Source organism: Borostomias antarcticus (assembly GCF_949987555.1).
Source record: "Borostomias antarcticus genome assembly, chromosome: 14".
Taxonomy (NCBI): domain Eukaryota; kingdom Metazoa; phylum Chordata; class Actinopteri; order Stomiiformes; family Stomiidae; genus Borostomias; species Borostomias antarcticus.
The window spans coordinates 25577065-25598618 of NC_140247.1; the positions used below are offsets into that span (position 1 = coordinate 25577065).

At 42.3% G+C, this 21554-nt stretch overlaps 1 protein-coding gene across 1 annotated transcript; it reads left to right on the forward strand.

The window, feature by feature from the left end:
* Positions 1-237: 237 nt before the first annotated feature.
* Positions 238-20436, forward strand: LOC311317588 (myoglobin-like; the record flags this gene model as incomplete). The annotated part of the gene is made up of 4 exons (XM_084448662.1): positions 238-330; positions 19776-19861; positions 19976-20192; positions 20296-20436. The coding sequence occupies 4 exons, from the start codon at positions 238-240 to the stop codon at positions 20434-20436; spliced, it is 537 nt and encodes a 178-aa protein (XP_084304788.1).
* Positions 20437-21554: the final 1118 nt, after the last annotated feature.

A 21554-nucleotide genomic window follows, 5' to 3' on the forward strand; every position in this document is an offset into this window, starting at 1 on the left:
AACATTTCTCCTGCCCAGCCTGCGCTGAGGATATATCGGCAATCTCTCTCGACGGAAACCGGAAGATGTATCGTTTCAGTCGGACTAAAGGGTATTATTTCCTTTGTTTAATTTAAGTGTCATTTGTTGTCATTGAAGAAATGGACATCTCTAAAAGTACCAAATGTCCAAAGGTGTGCTGTAATATCAAGAGCTTTGATGCATGGATTGTAATATCTCTCCTGTCTAATTTTCAGAATGGGGGAAAAAGCATTATTTGATGGTGCTTTTTTTGCCAACGACAAGGACGTGGCAGACTTTGTGGAGACTATTCGGAATAGAGTCCAACCAGTGAGTTTTACTGCTGATACCGCATCTTAAATACACAGAGTGATCCTGTCCCCATCCATATCCCTGGGTGTCTTCACCTACCTAATTTACTGATGACCTTTGTTGAAACCACATACTGCACTGAAGCTGAATTGCCTGATTTTCTCCAGTAGCCATGTATCTCTGTGGTTCAGCAGTTGCCGCTAGCTGCTAGAGGGGTTTCGAGGTGGGTGAGACAGGTTCTGGTTGCCATGGGACAGGTTATAGTTGTCAAGGTTACAGTAGAGGGGTGTGAGTTGGGTGTGACAAGCTCAGTTTGCCTGGGTCCAGATCTTTTGAATCCACCCACCCCACTAAGTGGAGTAACAGAATTGTACATTCTGTTTGAATTTCATGTTAGACTTGGGTTACCATATCTATTTTCAAGAACATTTATTTTCAAGAAGTGTTTAATAGATTTGCATGCTTTAAATGTGAGTTTCTTACCTGTGAGATATATTTAACAGCTCCAACTAACATCAGTCCATAAGATGCTCCTGGGCTGCATCGTATCATGGAAAGCTTGGCATTAAGTATCCAGCACAAAAAACAGGACAAATATCGTCAGAATGGTGAGTACAACTCAACTTAATGGTATTTTGGTCTTGTCTAACAACAAGTTATCATTATTCAATGAGATGGTATGTTTAATTATGTTTGGTCCTTTGTGTGTGTGTATTTATATTGCAGACAGCAGCAAAGCCAGACAACAGATTACTTCGAAGATTCAGAAGGAGAAAAGTAAACTTAGTGAGGTCATCAGCTTTTATAACATGCTTGTCACAGAGGAAGAGGCTGTGCCTTCAGTTGATGACATCCTGGCTGCAGAGGGTCTTTTATGGCCATGGGATAATGGTATGGGCTTACCTAAACTTGTAGATAATTATTTCAACACTTACTGCATTCATCTCTTCTGACTTGTAACACCATTGACTTTTTTTTCATTACAGAATCTGATATTCCTTTAAGGACCAAAAAAAAGGCGTTTGACAAAGTCATGCTACTGCAACGGCTAAAAGAAGATGGGATTCTTCTGAAAGAAATGCAACAGCACTGGCAGTCGCTTTGCTGCTACTCCAGACGACTGAAAGAAGACCTCAGTAGTGACTTACTGGAAGAGGGTATGTGCATGAACCATTTTTAAATGTTACATTTCTGATATATTTAGTGAAATAGTTCAAGCAAGTTCATTATTATCAGACAAGTTAGTAAACAGGTATTTACCTTGACATATTTCGACTATCATCTGCAGTTGTCTCCAGAAGGTCATGTGATGTTACTGTGATGCGTCTATCAGCTGTTTGCTGATTAGGGCGTGACCAGCCTAGTGGATCTGTCAAGGCTGGTCACGCCCTCGCGGCAAAGAGCTGGTAAAGACGCATCAAAGTAACATCAGGTGACCATATGAAGAAGAAGACTGCAGATGAACTAACTTGTCTGATAAGAAGAGAGCTTTAAGCATTTAGTGAAATATATATATTTTTAAATTCAGTTATTTGAAAAACCATCCTGTTCTCAAATATTTAAAGTTATGACAACTATTACTCACAAAAGTTAATCAAATATTCTGTTCATCAGCTCTTCCTCTAGGACACTCGCTTGAGGCCTATGAGGGACTGCGGTGCACTTTGCAAGCCGAGTTGGATGCAACTAAGAAGCTGATGACAGGTGCAGTCGGTCTACAAAACATTTGTTACCGGAAGTGTCTTACATCAAGAGGAGGAGGAGGAGGAAGAAGACTTGTTTGAAGGCTTTATGGATTCTGATGACAGTGATACTGATAATGAGATCCCATGAAAAATAAAGTCAATATGATTTACTGTCTAGTTAATCTACTAGCCCTGAAGAAGGCGTCATGGCCGAAACATGTTGGCTTTTTAAGTTTGTTCAATGATGAACTTGCCATTTATTAAAGCTTGTTAATCTAGAAGAGTATCTTGGAACTTTTTTTGATTTATGATTTACTGTGTTGCAATATCTCTCAGCATGATTATACATGTACTTCAGTGGCGGCTGGTGACTCAAAAAACTGAGGAGGACAGGAGGAAGAGAGGCGAACCGCCCATGGGCGCCGGGGGGCACTTTCCCTCAGTCAGTTATTATTTGAAATATCAGCTTTAAAGTGGATTTACAGTCAATTTTAGCATATGAAAAACTGAATTACACTTTCTTTAACTGCATGCGGCATTTATTTATCATATTCATGATAAAATATTACAAAACAACAATAAAACATTGTAGGCAATAGTTGTTGTAATGGATTGTACTCTTCTCTAAAGAGAGAAAATAATTGATATCGGTGAGGTGCTGGAGAGGTTAGGTGATATATGAAAAATGACACGGAAGAGAAACACAGACATCAACGCCGACTCAATCGGCCTTCACTGTGGTAAATCTGGAATCTGGAATGTGATTGGACTAACAAAATGTCAATATCTGAATCATGTTCAGACAGGGCCGGAGTACTGTCGTCCCTTGCGGTAATTTTTCAGCGTTTTGGCCAATCACAAATTAGCAAGAAAAAAGGCATTACATTGAGCCTAGCCTCCCTTCCATAGATATCTATGGGTCCTCCAGCTGCATGTTGTAGATGTCACTGTTCAGCATTAGAGTCTCAGGGTCATTAGGGTCAGCTTTAGAATTTCAATAATGGGTTTTTATCCATAAGGAAAACCTGCTTTATGAACAAAACCAAGATAATATTAATTATGAATAAATAAATTCATATCCATCCATCCATCCATCTTCATCCGCTTATTCGGGGTCGGGTCGCGGAGGCAGCAGCTCCAGCAGGGGGCCCCAGACATCCCCTTCCTTAGCAGCATCAACCAGCTCTGCCTGGGGAATCTTTAGCCGCTCACAGGCCAGTGCGGAGATGTAGTCCCACCACCTAGTCCTGGGTCTACCCCGCGGCCTCCTCCCAGCCGGACACGCCTGGAACACCTCCCTAGGGAGGCGTCCAGGAGGCATCCTCGCTAGATGCCCGAACCACCTCAACTGGCTCCTTTCGACGCAAAGGAGCAGCGGCTCTACTCCGAGTCTCTCCCGGATGACTGAACTTCTCACCCGATCTCTCAGGGAGACCCCAGCCACCCTCCAGAAAACTCATTTCGGCCGCTTGTATCCGTGATCTCGTTCTTTCGGTCATGACCCATCCTTCATGACCATAGGTGAGGGTGGGGACGAAGATAGACCGGTAGATCGAGAGCTTTGCCTTTTGGCTCAGCTCTCTTTTCGTCACAACAGTGCGGTAAAGCGACTGCAGAACCGCACCAGCTGCTCCGATTCTCCGGCCAAACTCCCTCTCCATGGTTCCCTCACTCGTGAACAAGACCCCCAGATACTTGAACTCCTTCACTTGGGGTAAGGACTCATTTCCTCCACCGGTTTCCTGCTGAGAACCATGGCCTCAGATTTAGAAGTGCTGATTCTCATCCCAGCCGCTTCACACTCAGTTGCGAACCTATCCAGAGAGTGCTGGAGGTCGCAGGCAGATGATGCCATCAGGACCACATCATCTGCAAAAAGCAGCAACGTGATCCCAGGCTCACCGAACTGCAAACCCACCTCCCCACGGCTACGCCTAGATATCCTGTCCATGAAAATCACAAACAGGATTGGTGACAAAGCGCAGCCCTGGCAGAGGCCAACCCCCACCGGAAAGGAAGACGACTTACTGCCGAGGACCCGGACACAGCTCTCGCTCTGGGTGTACAGGGATTGGCTGGCCCTAAGTAGGGACCCCCTCACCCCATACTTCCGCATAACCCTCCACAAGACCTCTCGAGGGACCCGGTCGTAAGCCTTCTCCAAGTCCACAAAACACATGTAGACAGGTTGGGCAAACTCCCAAGCCCCCTCCAAGATCCTTGCGAGAGTGAAGAGCTGGTCGGTGGTTCCACGACCAGGACGAAATCCGCATTGTTCCTCTTCGATCTGAGGTTCGACTATCGGCCGGACCCTCCTTTCCAGCACCTTGGAGTAAACTTTCCCTGGGAGGCTGAGTAATGTGATGCCTCTATAATTCGCACACACCCTCTGGTCCCCTTTTTTGAATATTGGGACCACCACCCCAGTCTGCCACTCCTTTGGCACTGACACAGACTTCCACGCAATGTTAAAGAGGCGTGTCAACCAAGACAGCCCCTCTACACCCAGCGCCTTCAGCATTTCTGGACGGATCTCATCAGTCCCTGGGGCTCTGCCACTGTGGAGTTGTTTGACTACCTCAGTGACCTCCTCCAAGGAAATTGACGACTCCCCATCATCTTCCGGGTCTGCCTCGATCGTAGAGGGTGGATTAGTCGGGTTCAGGAGTTCCTCAAAGTGCTCCTTCCAACACTCAACAACCTCCTCAGTTGAGGTCAGCAGTGTCCCCTCCTTGCTGTATACAGCTTGGATGGTCCCCCGCTTTCCCTTCCTGAGGTGTCTGATGGTCTTCCAGAAACACTTTGGTGCCGACCGAAAGTCCTTCTCCATGGTTTCTCCGAACTCCTCCCACACCCGCTGCTTTGCCTTGGTCACGGCCGAAGCCGCAGCCCTCCGGGCCAGTCGATACCCTGCAACTGCTTCTGGGGTCTCCCTGGCTAACATATCCCGGAAGGCCTCCTTCTTCAGTCGGACGGCTTCCCTGACCACCGCTGTCCACCACGGTGTCCGAGGGTTACCGCCCCTTGAGGTACCTATGGCCCTCAGGCCACAGCTCCCAGCCGCAGCTTCAGCAATGGAGGCTTTGAACACCGACCACTCATGCTCGATATCCCCAACCTCCACAGTGATGCCTGAGAAGCTCCGCCGGAGGTGGCAATTGAAATCTCCCGGACAGGCTCTTCCTCCAGACGTTCCCAGTTCACCCTCACTACACGCTGGGTTTTCCAGGTCTGCCGAGTACTCTGTGAAAAACCACAACAGGCCTATATGCTCTATGTAAGCACAACTAGCGATTAATCAAGACAGATTGATGAAAACAACCGTTTCGCGGCAGAAAATAGATTTTTAGAAACTGCATTCTAAGTGCCCCGACCACCGCCATTACATGGGTATACTGGCTCGCGCTGGATTTTAAATTTCTTCTACATGCCTCCGAACTACACAAAGTGATCTCGGTGAGTCAAACGTCTTATAATATGTCGTAAATAAGGTCCAGGTTGTCAAAAACGAGCATTGTCCTTTAAGATATGTCAATATACACGTATGAGAAATGTATATACAGCGTATTTCGGCTAATGGTATATGCCTTGTCAAGAAATGTTGACATTTAACGTAATTGAGATCGAAAACGTTAACTTTGTACCTTTCGGTGGGTTTGCAGAAATGTACTATAGTTACATTTCGTGTGGGAGACCGGGTTGGTCACACACACCTGACATCTCAGGACTGGAAAGGTAGAGAGGGAGGGGGGTTGTAACTGTAGATGGGTGGAAGATGAGGGAGGGGGGGCCGACAGACAGGTACAGAAAACACCTGCACATCATAAAACCCATCCACAGACACACTGGCACACACACACACACACACCTCTCAGGACTGAAATGGTAGAGAGGGAGGGGGGTGTGACTGTTCGGTGGGGATGTAGGGAGGGCGGGGGGGTGTCGCCAGACACGTACAGAAAACACCTGCACATCATAAATCAACCGGACCTCATTAGCATATTTTTATATTAATTGAATAGGTCAGAAATGCTCATTAATTATTCAAAGTGCCCAATATATTACTACTCCGTTATAGCCCTTAAGGCAATTCACAGAACACAGTGATATAGGGATACTGCACCATTGTGTAAGAGACTCATGATTCAGTTCTGAGTTTGATTAGAGAGTCATGTCTCAAGAAAAAGGGCAGAATAATCCCTTGACTGACTCAAGGGGTCAGGGGCAGTCTACCCCCTACCTCCAGCTAAGTTAGTGTTGTTAGAGTTTAATATTGAATTGTTATGTTCATAGTCTGGGGAACAACAACATTAAGTGGGGAGGAAATGTTATGTAAATGTCATTACATACCTACCACTAGGTGGCGCTCTGACATGTTCATGTGTGTACCGCCCAGAGATTCATTAAAAAGAAGTGACCCTCTAGCCAAGCTCTCATGTCCGCGCATCATTGGTATAGAGTATAAGAGTATAAGAGATTATTGGTCATATTAGAGAACCACACAAGGTTATAACATGTATGTTGCTAGCTGCTGCGTTCTCCTAGTCCTTGCTAACATCCCTTGCTTCGGTTGCTTGGCTAATGCTAGCAGCAGTATTGGAGGATTGAGTAGTGGAAAATAAATTTGTCAGGGGAACTAGGGCACCAGATTTTTCCTCTGCCTTTCCTCTTTATGCTTCAGTGTACCTGACTTTTTTGCTTTTCAACATTTTATTCACAGAATAGTGCTACTACTAACGCTAGTCACCTACAGCTACAGCTAGTTTACCACAGCTACTGCTCAAGTCTCGCAGCACTGCACTTTCAAACGGTCACTGTTCAAAAGCGTCTCAGATAGACGGGGCCCCTATTAAGGGGGTATACTTCTAAGGGGTTGTCAACGACAAAACACGCATTTTAATTTTACTTTAACTTTTTTGCCGCAATCAAGACACACTAAATACTTTATTCAAAATATTCAACTATACAATAAAAATGCATGGTCAGTTGTGGGCCCCTTAGGATTGTGGGCCAGGGGAGGGCGCTCCTTTGGCCCCCCGGCTCCCTCAGCTATTGGTGCCAAGACAGACACTGAACCCCTAAGCTTTCTGCGTGGAGTTTGCATGTTATCCCCATGTTCACAAGGGTTTCCCCCATAAAGAACCCAATATGAAATATAGCTGCAAGCAGCAATAACGGGGCCAAGCGCAACGAACGCATCAAAGCCAACGAGGAAAATACGCCATAGCTACATTGGAGCTATGCATGTGAGCATCTATGTCGCCTGACCAGGTGAGTCAGGTCAAATTCATGCAACAGTATCATCATCACCATGATCATCATCATCATCATCATCATCACTATACAACTGCATTCACATTCAATTCATCTGACAGCATCAATTGAGAGTCAGGTCCTTCTTAGAACCTCATTACATTTATTCTATTTTGGTACATATGTTTTAGGACCTATGTCTCTGCATGTCTACATGCCACATGATCATTCTCCAGGCCTTCCATCTGCCTGGAAGGCCCACCTTTACTATCAAGTCTCAGTGCGGGGATTTCTTGATAATTCAGCTATTTATGAAGAACACTCACAACTTTTGTTTCTCTCTACACCTCACAGTTTCCAGAATAATGCCCCCCCTACACTTGGTGTAAGTAGGCTATGTAGTCTGTGGTTTACTGCGCTCTCCAAGGATGAAGTGTTTAGGCTAAAGCCTACAACCCTCTCCCTGGTTGAAGTGTGTAAGCTATAGAGTGCAAAAGGTACACTTTCCAAACGTGACACTCTTTACCACTCTACCATCCAGTTTGTCACACATGACACATACAATACACAACACTGCACTCCTTACTGTTTGGACAACTAATCTTCCCATCAAACCTGTCATAACATTCCCTAGTTCATTCTCATTTGCACCCTTCTCCAACTATCACCTCTCTACCTATGTCACATGTTACAGTAAATGCCTCTCTCACACAGATTCCCACAAAAGCCAGTTCATTTATAATGGCTCTACACAATATCCAGTCTTAAAGCACACTTTAAAGATGTACACACACATCAATTCTTTATGAACGCTGATAGCATTTGTGTAACAGAAACATGGCTAGCATCTACCATAGCCACATTTGAGCTATGCATGTGACTGTCTTTGTCGCCTGACTAGGTACATCAGGATAAATTCATGCAACAGCATCATCATACAACCACATTCACAGTTAATTCAGCTGATGATGTCAAGAGAGTGTCAGGTCCTTTTAAGCATCTCAACACATTTCTTCTATTTTGGGACATATTTTTAGGACCTATTTCTCTCCATGTCAACATCCCACCTGGTCATTGTCCAGGCCTTCCATCTGTCTGGGAGACCCACCTTTACCATCAAGTATCACTGCAAGGATAGCTTGACAATTCAGCAATCTGTGAACAACACTCACAATTCTTGTTTCTCTCTTAACCTCACAGTTTTCAGAAGAATGCCCCTCTCCTACCCATACATTTGGTGTAAGTAGGCTATGTAATTTAAGGTCTACATTTCCATCCAATTGACCTGAATGACTACTGTCAAACTAACGTGGAGTCCATATGCATTCAATTGTAGTGATCTTGATTATTTCAGTTAAACAAGCACATTCTTCATATAAGAAGAGACGACACATTGGTTTAATTCTAGCAATGAAAATACAATGAAAGTGCAATGGTGGTCCCTTTGCACAAAAATGCTTATATAAACATCAAAATGTAATCTGACAGTGTTGTGCCCAATTAGTAAGTTGTAGAGCATGCCATCCGCGACCTATACAAGCATTATGAACCCCATTTAGCCACGGGGGGCGCTACAGCAATCAATTGCGTTTAAGCCACTTTTAAGAATTTTGGCTCGTTATAGCGCCACCCTTTGGCCTAACTGCTTCATATTTCTTCAGTTACCTCAAGATGTGCTCTGGTACTACTATATCTGTTTTCGGAAATACCATCCAAGCGGTTAGGCCTCAACAGGAAATGAGCTATCTAGCGCCCCCATTCAGTTTATTCTAACCAGTAATGGAGGCTTTGCCTTGGGCTGACATTGTTGACATTAACACAACGTTTTGTGGTATTCCATGTATTCCTTCAGAAGTTATATGCCTTTTTGTGAAAAGCCACACCCTCTGCAATATTCAGTTGCTCACAGTGGCTATTTTCATCAAGTTTTCTAAATTATGCCGAGATGGAACTTGAGATATTCATTGCTAGATTCTATATACTGTGCCTCATGTAGATTGACAAAACTTCCTAGGAGGAGATAGATTTCAAGTGTTTTTCAAAAAATGCAAAATTGTTGCAAATTAACATAATCTGAAGTTATGGCTCCTTGAGGCAAATTTGTTCAACCTGATGAGACATATATGCCTCCAAAGCTTCCAAGAATCTAGCTCCAACGGGGCATGAGATATGACCGTTCAAAGTTTGCATTTTAGCCCCTTTTATGTATTTTGGCTTGTTATAGCACCACCATGTGGCCAATCAGGCTCTTCTTTCTTCAGTCACCATTCGACATACCGTGGTACCACTGTACTGTTTTTCGGAAAACTCTGCATGGCGGTTAGGCCTAAAATGAAAATGAGCTCTCTAGCGCCCCCATTTGGTTTTATTGGGCCAATAATGCAGTGGCCGCCTCAGGTTATATCTGCACAGATGTCTACCAAGTGGCGTGGTGTTCTGCACAACCCTTAAGAAAGTATACCACTTTATGTGAAAAGCCACGCCCCATGACATTTTCATTGGCTCATAGTTGCTGTTAAATTTAACTTTTTCAACTTTTGCCGAGATGGAATTTTAGATATCGTTCCCGAGATTGTGTGTACCGGATGTCATGCAGATTGGTCAAAGTCTCTAGGAGGAGATAGATTTTAAGCGTTTTTGAAAAAAATCAAAATGGCGGAAAATCTATATAACCGGAAGTTATGGGTCCTTGAGGCAAATTTGTTCATCCTGAGGAGAGACATATGTCTGCAAAGTGTCATGTCTGTAGGTCAAACGGGGCCTGAGATATGCCTGTTCAAAGTTCGCAACTTCAGTCGGCTGCTATAGCGCCCCCTTTTGGCCAATCGATGTGAGACTTGCTCCACTGCTGCGGGGCCTAAGCCTCTATGACTCTGCCGATTTTCGTAAAAAGCGACCAGTCGGTTATAGGGCCTTGCATAGACACCCATGGCGGAATAATAATACTACCAATAACAATAGGGTCTTCGCCCCTTCGGGGCTTGGCCCCTAAAAACATGCAGAAGAACAGAACAGAAGCACTTGGTTGGATCATGGTCACGTTCCATGCACCCTGCGTAGTAATGTCTGCTCCAGGCTGCCCTAGGGGGAAGGACGATGGGATCGGTTAAGAACAGGAGAAAAATGTAATCAGTGGACACTCCAGCCACGTGTGTGTGTGTGTTTCGGCAATTGTCGCCTACACTGTGTGATGTGTGCACATGTCTCACTATGTAGCAGCTGGCTGGTAGCTGCTGTCTAATCAGACTGGCCGTGTGGGCGCTGTGTGACTGGTGAAGAGAAGACAGTGTATGACAGCCCATCTCTTCTCGTGAGCTTGGTTGTAACGTGAACCGTGGAATGGGATATGTTAGATGCTTTTGCAGAGCTTTGTTAACACAAGCATTCACCAAATGACCAGAAAAACTTGACTAATCAGGTTCCAAGGGGGAAAGATGCCAGATATAGTGACAAGGTTACCAAGTTCGCAACATTGGAAGCGTGGCAAAAGAACAGATATAAAAGGGAGGGATCCTAGGTCGACTAGGACAAAAAATATTTGGACTTGAAATTATCTCGCAAGACATTTTCCTGCTTTACAGGTACAGTGCTGAAGCTTTTTCTTGATTCTTTGTAGTTTTTAAACTTAAATCCTGCTGACCCCATTCTGAATTCAGAGCAGCTTTGTGATTTTGGTGTTGTCTGATAGTTATCTAAATGTTATCAATTAAATACACATATTTTTGTTTGAAGGACAATCAGCTATATTTGCCATCACAAATGTTGTGAAAACACTTCTAAATGATAGTGACAAATTATGTAGTCAATATGTAAGTTGTTCATCAGCACACAGTCAGATCCATACAGAAAACAAATAAAATAAACTTTGTTGAACTAATGTAGTCAGTCAAGCCAGTTCAGACAGAACAAAGGATTAATCATAGTGAGTACCTTACATGGTAATAATATTGATAAGAAGAAAAAATAAATAAATAATAACATGAAACATTTGAGACAGATCTTTAGACAAGCATTTCTGAGTAAAATTCAACAATTAATGTGCATTTCTTATTAGTAACAAATTCAAGAGACTCAAAATAGTATTACATTTAAATTCGAAACAATTTAAAGGATGGGGTAGAATTAAGAAATGTAGCTTTATGGATATGAAACTTTCCTAATAGAATGAAAAGGACTAACAATATTGCATACACTTTTCTCTTCAAATTCAAAATAAGTAATAATTTTCCCTTCAATGTTAATTACGTGTGTTGTTTTACATAATATATAATTTAAGGTTTTCCTAAAATGTGATACTATGAGCAACCATAGAAAAGATGGGTTACACTTTCTTGTTCAGTTTTACAAAATGTGCATTTGTTATCAATCTCAAAAAATCGTGAAATACGTGTTTGTTGGGTATAAGTAATATTTTCAGATGTATTTCTCTAATTTTGGTTTGTAAATATTGGGTAGACTGGACAAAGTTCCCACAATAACGTAAAGACATGGTTGTTTGAGAAACTATGGATGATTCAGTATGAACAAAGATAAATTTGCGGGTAAAATAAAATAAAATTTTTAGTTAACTATAGGCTACTAATTTAGACAAGCATTCCAAATAAAATAAAATGTATCTTTGTCAAATGCACTGTCAAATGCAACTCCACTCTAAACTAAGACAGTGTATGAGCGCCCTCTACTGGGCGTATATCAAGTGTCCTGCAACAATACATTATCCCAAGTAAGGATTTTTATTAACTTTAACTTAAAATATCACAGTTACACACATCAAGCCCAAATGTCATTGAGATCAGGTTCAAGTTCAAGTAAGTGATAACAGTGGTATGGCTTCTGTCTTGTATGAATATGGTGGTATCTCCAGAAATTGTGCTCTAAGCCCTTCCCACACTGGTCATTTATACAGTATTGGCTTGTCCATGTCTCTGTCTCCAGGTGGGAGCTGTGGTGAGGTTCCTCAGTAGAGACATAGAGGTTAGAGGTTGTCATGGCTCCTTTTGGTGTGCTTGTGGAGGTAGATCTGGGAGGTGTAGGAGAATGGGCACTCGGAGCAGGAGAACACCTGAGTCTTGGACAACTCTGACATCACACCTAGGAGAGCGAGCGAGAGAGACCATTAAAAAGGATTCTCTCACCTGTAGTACAAGTTCAAATATAGTGATTATATGTAGTGTTAAAACCTAGGGTCGAAACTTAGGAGGGACCTTATTTTATTCCTTTCCTTTTTCTGTTGAGCCAATGCCACTGTTATCGCTGTACCAATGCCAGTCTACATTATGAAATGTTATGTGGGTTACTGTGGCGAGGGACTTCCAGGGTTAGAAGTTAACATGTGGCGTGAAAAGGAGCTGTTGGAAGAAGCCCAGCTGAGACAATCGAGGGAGGGTAGTTTTTGGGGCAAGAGCTTTCTCGTCACAGGAGGAAACATGCCCGCCATGTTTTCGCCGTTTGTGAAGGTGTGAAGAGACTGGCGGCCCGAGACCAATCACCTGTTTCCCATTCGTCTTTTGGCTGACACCGTGAACTGTCATTGCATTCGGATGCTACGAAGCCGAAAGCCACTGCTTGTGCTGGTCGAGCCAGGAGCGCGCCGTTGGAGTCGATCCACAGTGCGGCTGGACAGAGGAAAGGGACAACAGTCTGCAGAGTTTGTTCGGGCTCACTTTCCCATTTCCCATCGGCCTAATAACAGCCAACATTTCACCAAACTTTCGATACAAGCAATTAACATGCTAACTCAGCCTGAAATGTCCCATAGGCCAAAAATTATGAATGATTGCTGACGTATGAACTTGCAATGTGCCACGATTTTGACCGAACAAGATTTAGCAGGCAATAACTGGCATTAGCCTATTTGTGATGGCAAATAAAAGCAGGAAGTGGACTTAAATGTGGGCCTGAAGTCAGTCAAACTATAACCTACAGAGAACCAAGTGAAAGACACTGGTGGGTGTATGGTCGTTAAACATTGAATAGCCTACAGTTCAAGTTCATCCTAACCTAACGTTATCCGCCTGGCTGCTTTTTGCATGACCTGTTATTGTCATTTCTAAATTAATATTAACTATACAGATGTGGGAAGTTAGAAATGTCCCATGCTGAAGCATTTCACCTTCGCGGTATTTGGCAGGGAAATCCTGTTGGAAATCTCGGATTTCAGACGGGTGTTATTTAATTTTAGTGATGCACCACCGCCAAGTGGCGTCTTTGAGCAGATTTAGCAGGCTGGGCTCAGTGTTTTTCTCCTATAGTCAACGAATGAAGCATCATTAAATTTCACATTCTTTAATTTAAATGCTTTGTTGTAAAGCACTTTGAGCTGAATTTATCTGTATGAAAGGTGCTATACAAATAATGTTTAATTGTTATTATTACCTTGTTCTCACATTTACACATTTTTTCTCCATCTGGATGTAATTTAATTATTACGAACACATATATCTACAGTATCTATCTCGGTAACTGACGTCAGGTCAAGACGTGGTGTCTGTGAAGCAAGGTTATAATAGTTTTGCTTTTTTTCATTAGTTTTTATTTTTATATCGTTTTAACTTTTTGTTTTCAATTTCAGTTTAGTTTTGATTAGTTTTAAAGCAGGTTTGGTAGTTTAGTTTAGTTTTTATTTTTTGAAAATGCTTAGTTTTAGTTTAGTTTTTATTAGTTTTTTTTTTCTTCTGTGCTAGCCTTGTCAGACTATCCGGATCTCCTTATCATTATTATGTATCTACGTTCTATGCTGCATCTGTACAGTTGACTACTGTTTTATTTGGATCCTTGGCCAAAATGCTGTTCTTGTAGCCGTTTAGAGATTCTTCTCCTTTTGTGAAGTGTAGGCTATACTATTCTTGTTAAAGTGCGGCAATCATAATTCGGCAATCATAATTCAATCATAAATCATGCAAAGTTGAAGGCCACAACTTCATCAGTTAGGCTAGTGTTGGCATGATCTATAGATGCTCAGGTCATAATGTCCGTTGAAAATAATTCCCTCTAAGCACAATTTGAATTGTATTAAAATAGGCTAAAATTTAATTTCCACATATTCTGATTCCTTCTATATAAAAAAACTGATTTTTTTTGTGTAGCCTAGGCTATAGGCTTCTGCGATGAACAAAACAGCTGCAATGTAGCCTGCTTATAGAGAGCGAGAGGGCAGTCTACCATAAAGTGTATAGCCTAACCATAATGTAATATATCTAGACTACATGCATTGTGGTATTTCTTTATATAGCCCAGCCTGCCTATCAATTGTTTCTCAATAAATAGTTATGTCATCCTCTGAGTCTGCATAAGTAGGCTAAGTAGATCGGCAGCTCTAAATGCCTTCCCAATCAATTATATAGCCCAGCCTGCCTATCAATTGTTTCTCAATAAATAGTTATGTCATCCTCTGAGTCTGCATAAGTAGGCTAAGTAGACCGGCAGCTCTAAATGCCTTCCCAATCAATGAGACATGGTTGTAAAAATTATGTTTTATTGATTAAAAGGGTAAAACTAAATAACCAATTCGTCCAAATCTTCAAATCCCTTCTAATCTTGGCCTTTTCTCGCTGGTGACTTGCCTTTGATAGGGTTTTTTCCCGCCCTACTGCCAATTTTATCCGGCCATTAAATCTTGTGCATACAGAGCACAAACAACGAAACGAATAGATTTCCTCCCCGTCTGTCTGTGGCATTCGCTACCAGCAAACACTGAAAATACAGGTCCTCAATTTATTTATATTACACTAGCCTATCCAACTGGACCACTCCAATGAATGTTGAATGTACTTTTATTCTTTAGGTTTTACAGAGTACAATGTCCACACATGCATGCGCCATCTGACTAGCTCGCCACTCGCCAGCGAACCTGGGGCCGTATTACAGAAACACGTCCTATCTTAAGATTTGAGATAGGATAGGACAGTTCATATAAGATTTTCCCCGATTTGGTATTACAGAAGCAAATCCTAAATAACTTTAGGCATCCTATCGTATCTTGCTTCGTCCTATCCTATCTCTAATGCCGGGCTCACACTACAGGATATTTAAAATCCTAACCAATTTCGAAATCGGGTTACATCACGCACATAGGGAGAATCTTAACAGATATTCTTCTTGCGTATCTCAAACAAGCACACACAGCAAGATTTGAAAATAGCGGCTCATCACACACTACAGGATCTTATCGTGCCCGAGGGAGCACGGGACCACTGGTCTCGCCGTCTCACTTGTAAAGTCGGGACGTACTAATCTTAAATATCAAACATGTTTGATATTATCGGGGCCGCCCCGATGGGTCTGCGAGCCGAACGGGAGGTATAAGATTGGATCTGTAAACCCCTCACATTACAAGATCATCTGGGCCGATCATCGGCCCCGACCAACGTTCCAGATCAGATTTCTCCTCCGATTGTCGGGAGGGGTGAATCGGGGATAAATCGGCCCAAAAATCCTGTAGTCTGAGCCCGGCTTAAGTTGGGAAATCCTAACTACTCAATCCAACATCGGTTATCAATGTTTATGTCTGTTACCAAGCAACCGATGCTTCTTTTCTGCTCTTCTCTGCTCGTGCGCTTGTCACGTGCCGTATATATACTTTGTAATACTTTGTAACGGTTCCCATTGTACATAGCATAATTTGTAACTCGGGAGATAGCGGGCTGAGATACCTTGGCTGAATCAGCCACTTCACTCTGAAAGTCCCCTTTCGCAAAAACACAGAGCGCGTTTGCACAGTTGCACCACAACCGGGAGAGCCCCATGGCGACGGGTCGGCCTCTCCAAAGCTGGGCGCAGTTCCTCGGCTAGCTGCAGGTTCATCGCCCGGGGTAGTCTGTATCTACAAATGAGCGTTTTGTCATAGCCTACGTTAGTGGGTGCTTTGCCATGACCGGCCATTCCACAGGTGTTGGGTTGAATTCGCTAGTTTGATTGATAGATGGATGGATTTAACGTCCAAAGTATTGTGCAAGTATTGTATAGGCCTATGTGTAAGAGATGAATGGTTGTAACCATGAACTCAGCCAAAGGTAGGCCCTACTGTAGATTATCAGCATTATCTCCAGCCTCAATTGATGCTCATGTGAGGACTTTCCTCTAGGCTACGTGTTGCCATTCATTTAAACCACCATCTCATCTAGACTACTTCTGTTGCTGCATTTTTACCTTTATGCTTTCATGATTTTAGAGCGCAATCAACATTTTCCAGGATTCCAATAAGTCCATCCATTCATCCAACTTTGTGCTGAGCGCAGAGTGTACGTTATGGCTGGTAGCCTACTGTCAAGGATCACGACTGATGCACCCCCTTAACACGTCTCGCAACTCCCCAGACCATCAAGAGAATTTCAATATGAAAGACCTTTAAGTGGTGTATTCCAGGAGGTAGCCTATTGTAGCAAGTCGTCAGTCTTCATGACGCACTGTTATGCTTGTTTGCTGTGTAGATCCAGTCATAGAAGCGGGCATCTCGTCCTGTTTATACCGGTGATTTGAAACAGCTGGTCAGTTCACCCCAACAAGAATAGCCAAGCGAAGGACAAAAATTAAACCACTAACGTTACTGCTGGTCTTGAAACAACTGTGTTAGCCTAGTTCCATATGAGAACACTCCTGGGTCCAATTCCGTACAGTAGATCAGCCTGTGTCCACGTAGTTGCTAGCTAACTGGTACAGTAGCTAGCTAGCTGACGTCTGACCCCAGTGTCACGTGGATGGTGTTTGTGTGTACATTCCATGAATATACGAAGCAATGACGTTCCATGTAGTGTTCCAAACTGTTAAATTATTCCCTATGTAGTTCACTATATGGGTAACACTGCATAGGGAATAGGGAGTGAGTGAACCATTTCAAACACATCTCTAGTCAGCTCCGTTAGCTATCTTATTCGTCCTGATGGCCAGGTTCCATATGAGAACACTCTGCTAGCCAGCAAGTTAATACCTACTGTATTAAACCTCTACTTGTCCCGATACCTTGTTCCATATGAGTTAAAGGAGTAGTAAAGGGAAAAATCATGTTTAGCCCTGTTTTAAGGTTACTTATGATCATATACAATGATTCAGATCAAGAAGTTGACAAAACTAGCACTTTTGAGAAAGTCTGATATTTGCTCTACCACCGTTTTGGTCATACAATGGATGTGGGTGGGCACCTTGAAAAATCATTCAAAAACATGTTAAACCTTGATTTCAAAGACAAGAAGCTCACCGAGGGGGTAATTGGTGTCTGTTTGTGTTCTGACATCAAATTCGCCGCAATCTATGAATCATGTATTCATGAATGTATTCATCAATGTAATCATGCATTGATCATTTTATGAAATCCATTGACTTGTATTGACTTGACCGTTGTAGATGTGTAGATCCATCCGCAGAGGGGATTCAGGAAGCGGAACTACTTACGGTAGCTATTGTTATTGTTTATGTTGCTAGGCTACCTAGTTTGCGGAAGTTTACACACTTATGTGCTGCGATTAAATAGTTCTATGCTAAATATTTAAAAAAGCCTTTCCAGATGAACTAGAATCTTACTTTATGGTGAATTATATGTCAGAACGCCAATTAATACCTTGGTGAGTTTCTTGTCTTTGAAATTGAGAGTTTAACATGTTTTTTGAATGATTTTTCAAGGTGCCAGGAGGATTCCAGGCACTAGGCTAGCTATATCCTTGAAATAGGTCTCTAAATGTTTTGATTTTGTAACAGTAGGAGAATAAAAACATCACACTAATACATTTCAAAATTGAAATTGATTGGATGAGTGAGTGGAAGATTTTGTCTTGGAATGGATGAGCGGTTGAGTGAGTGTATGAGGGGATGGATGAGTGAGAGAATGTGAGGACACATGCAGTTCTGTGGTATTCTAGGTCCTTTGTGGGTTCCTTCAGTAACTATGATTTAAATAAAATAAAGCAACTATAATATAGGACCATGATAACGACAGACAACAATATGACTTCATGGTGACACATTTTGTATGTCTTTTCTCTGAACTCCTTAAAAAAAAGAAAGTAGGCTGTAGGCTATACCGGTAGCGAAAGAAAGATAGATATTGTATACAGTAGAGCCAACTGTAGATGGCTGAATACATTGATTGATTAACCTACTGTAGACATTGCATTGACACTAGACCCGCCCATTGTGTAGTAGGCAACACATCTGGCAACTTGACTCAATGAATTTCATTTGGCTGTGAGAAGCCTAGCCGACATAGCGAGGTACTGTAGCAAGTCGAGGTCAGTCTTCATGGCGCACTGTGCTGCTTGTTTGCTTTGAAGATCCAGTCATATCAGAAGCAACTACTGTAGCCTGATGTAGCCTAGTTTAATCACCTTACCGAATGGGTCAAGCGTCGATAATGGCAACAGGACTTTGCCAGTTGGTCTTCTTTCCCTCAGCGCATGCTTGCTTGACAAGAAGCCAAAGCTTGTTTCTGCATTGTCTCTCCAAGTAAGTTAGATCCACTGACATGCGAAGCTTCTTATTCTTCATGACATCAGTGTTGAGGGAAGCTCTCCATACTTTGTACAGGAGGGTGCGCATGGTAAACTGCATAATGACAGGGTGTGTACTTTTATCCTCTCTAGAATGCCCAACTCTATGCACGGTGTCAACCATGAATCCCAGCTTGGTCGTTTCCTCTGGAACGATCTGAGCGATGATCTCCATCACTGTCACTCCTGCAGGACAGTAATATGGCCGTTCAACTTCTTAACTGTGTCATCTGTTTCTTGCCATTGAATTTCCAGAACTTTTCTTGCACTGTAGCAATCTCAGCTGTATTTTTGTGTACCAATTGCTCAAAACTTGAGAAACAGTCTGTTAATGGCTCACAAGATGTCAGCATTGGATACTACGCCATCCCCCTTTTCACCTACTTCGGTGCAGATCTTCTTTGGATTGGGACTTTGTATAGGAGTTTGGGGTAGAGGTGTACATAGGTTCGATTCAAAACTTTCAGGATCCAATTCCATCATCAGCCCTTTTTTCACATTTCTCACGTCTTTTGGTTTTGGACATCTTAGCATACGTGTCTCATTGCTAGCAAAACAAGCTAAATGTTTACTGGCTTCTCACACCGACGTAGTTAAATCTACGTTTTGACTTTTGTTCGGTAATGCAAGCCTACTATATACGATGTAAAGGCAATATGTCACTGATCAAATAATGTTTGAATAAATCCTAATAAATCATTTAAAACAACTGGTACCCCATAAATATATAGGAGCTTAAAAGAAAGTGTCTACTCAAGTCGCCATCTTGCGTGAACCCCTCACTCGTTGCTTCATACTAGCGGACTCCTGTTGTATTTCTCATCATCATCGACAGGAACCAATCAGGGACTGGGGGCAGAGCAGCAGTTAAAATGCAGTCTCCTGATTGGTGCCCCATTTTCGGGGAAAACTCAAATCGTTCTGGCCAGCTGGAGGTCCAGACTATTGTGATTTTATTTCATTTTTTTGCAATGAGTCTGGCTTCCAGGCTAGACTAATTCCATTCCATAGCTCAGTCCTGACTCTTCATCCTCTTCCTCCTCCTCAGATCATGGCAGACTGGAACAAGGTTTTGAAGTGCTGGGGACCGGTGGAGGCCGACTATTCAGCATATGGAGTTGCGGTGGTGACTCGGTCAGTGGGCGATGAGGCAGGAGAACTGGCTGGGGCCGGTACTGGTCAAAGGTTATTTATTACCCACTGACAACTGAACAGGTTGTTGCTCTCTCTTCCTCTCTCTCCTCACAGTATGTATACGAAGCACCCGGAAACCCAGAAGAAGTTTAGCAAGTTCGTGGGCATGACCACTAATGAGCTAGCCGGAAATGCAGCATTTGTTTCCATCGCCACCAATGTGATGAAGAAATGGAGCGATCTGCTCAAGTGCAAGGGCAGCCACAGTGCTGTCCTCGAACCAGTATCCAACAATCACGTCAAGTGGAACATTCCCATCGCCCAAATGAGGGTGAGAACTGGCCTCTTCAAGCCTCTTATCATGTCTCCCTCAATTTTACCTTTTGCTTTTTCTTTGTCTTCCATCTTACTAAATATAATAATCCTCACTTCAGCTATTGCCTCCGATGGTTGCCGAAGTGTTGGCTGAGAAGTCCGGGCTGGACAGTGCAGGGCAGCAGGCCCTTGTTAAGGCGATGAATATGGTCCTCGATGACATGGATGTGACCTACAAGAAGCTGGGCTTCACCGGCTGAACAGTTGATCTCTACAACCTCAGGGGTCACACCAGAGAAAAGACAACAACAATGTCAACTTATTACTTTTATCAGGAGGTCTGACAAATTGGGGAAGGATATTCAAAGATATTTAATAACTAAATTCCAACTTGTTTTAGGTAATGGGTAATAATCGTACAGCATGTGATTAATCAAAATACAGTCTATAGGTAATTAAGTCTTTCATTGTGTTGTTTTCTTTCTGTTTATTATTGCAGTTCATAAAACTGGTAGTTTGATTAATAAAGGTTCAGTTGATTGGCATAACAACTTGACAAGCACAGTATAATTGAAAGAATTGCATAAAATCAATAAACATTCTATCATCAACATATTATGTATACTCTGTGTCCTGACTTTAACCATTTTAATTACTATGGGGAAATAATGAATCACGTGGATTGATGTGGAACTTATGAACACCCAGATACATTTGTACACCAGAACACACAATCTTTATGATGAGGGGGGTCTATTTCAGTGGTCACCTCATTTAACATTTCTAAATGAGGTGGCTGGATGGCTGTCCTGTTTTACTTCATGGTAGGAGCAGCCTGACGTATGAATGAGATATTTATTTGGTTGATATAAAACAATACAATATCACACTTTTTGTTTTTACACACATCCTGTACTATTGATGAAGTATTGAAACTGATGCAACAAAAAGGGTTAGGCTGAAGCAATAGCTTATCAAAATGCCCACCATTTCACCTAGAAGTTAAAGCTAATTTATGCTTAAACATAAACATTATTATAAACAGAAAAGAGGAAGAAAAACAACCATTGGTGAAATATCAAGAATATCAAAGGGAAAAAAACAGGAGAAAAAAGGTAGAATTAAGTTTTATTTTTATATTTTAGAAATATCAAGAAATAGTCTATCAAACAAATTAATATGTAGATGACAAAACAACAATTGATGAAGTCAAGTACCCATAGGAAAGAGAGAAAAACAACAACTATTTGACCAAGTATTAAAGAAAGTAAGAAACACATATCTTAATTAAAGGAGTAGTAAAGGGAAAAAATCATGTTTAGCCCTGTTTTAAGGTTACTTATGATCATATACAATGGTTCAGATCAAATATTTGACA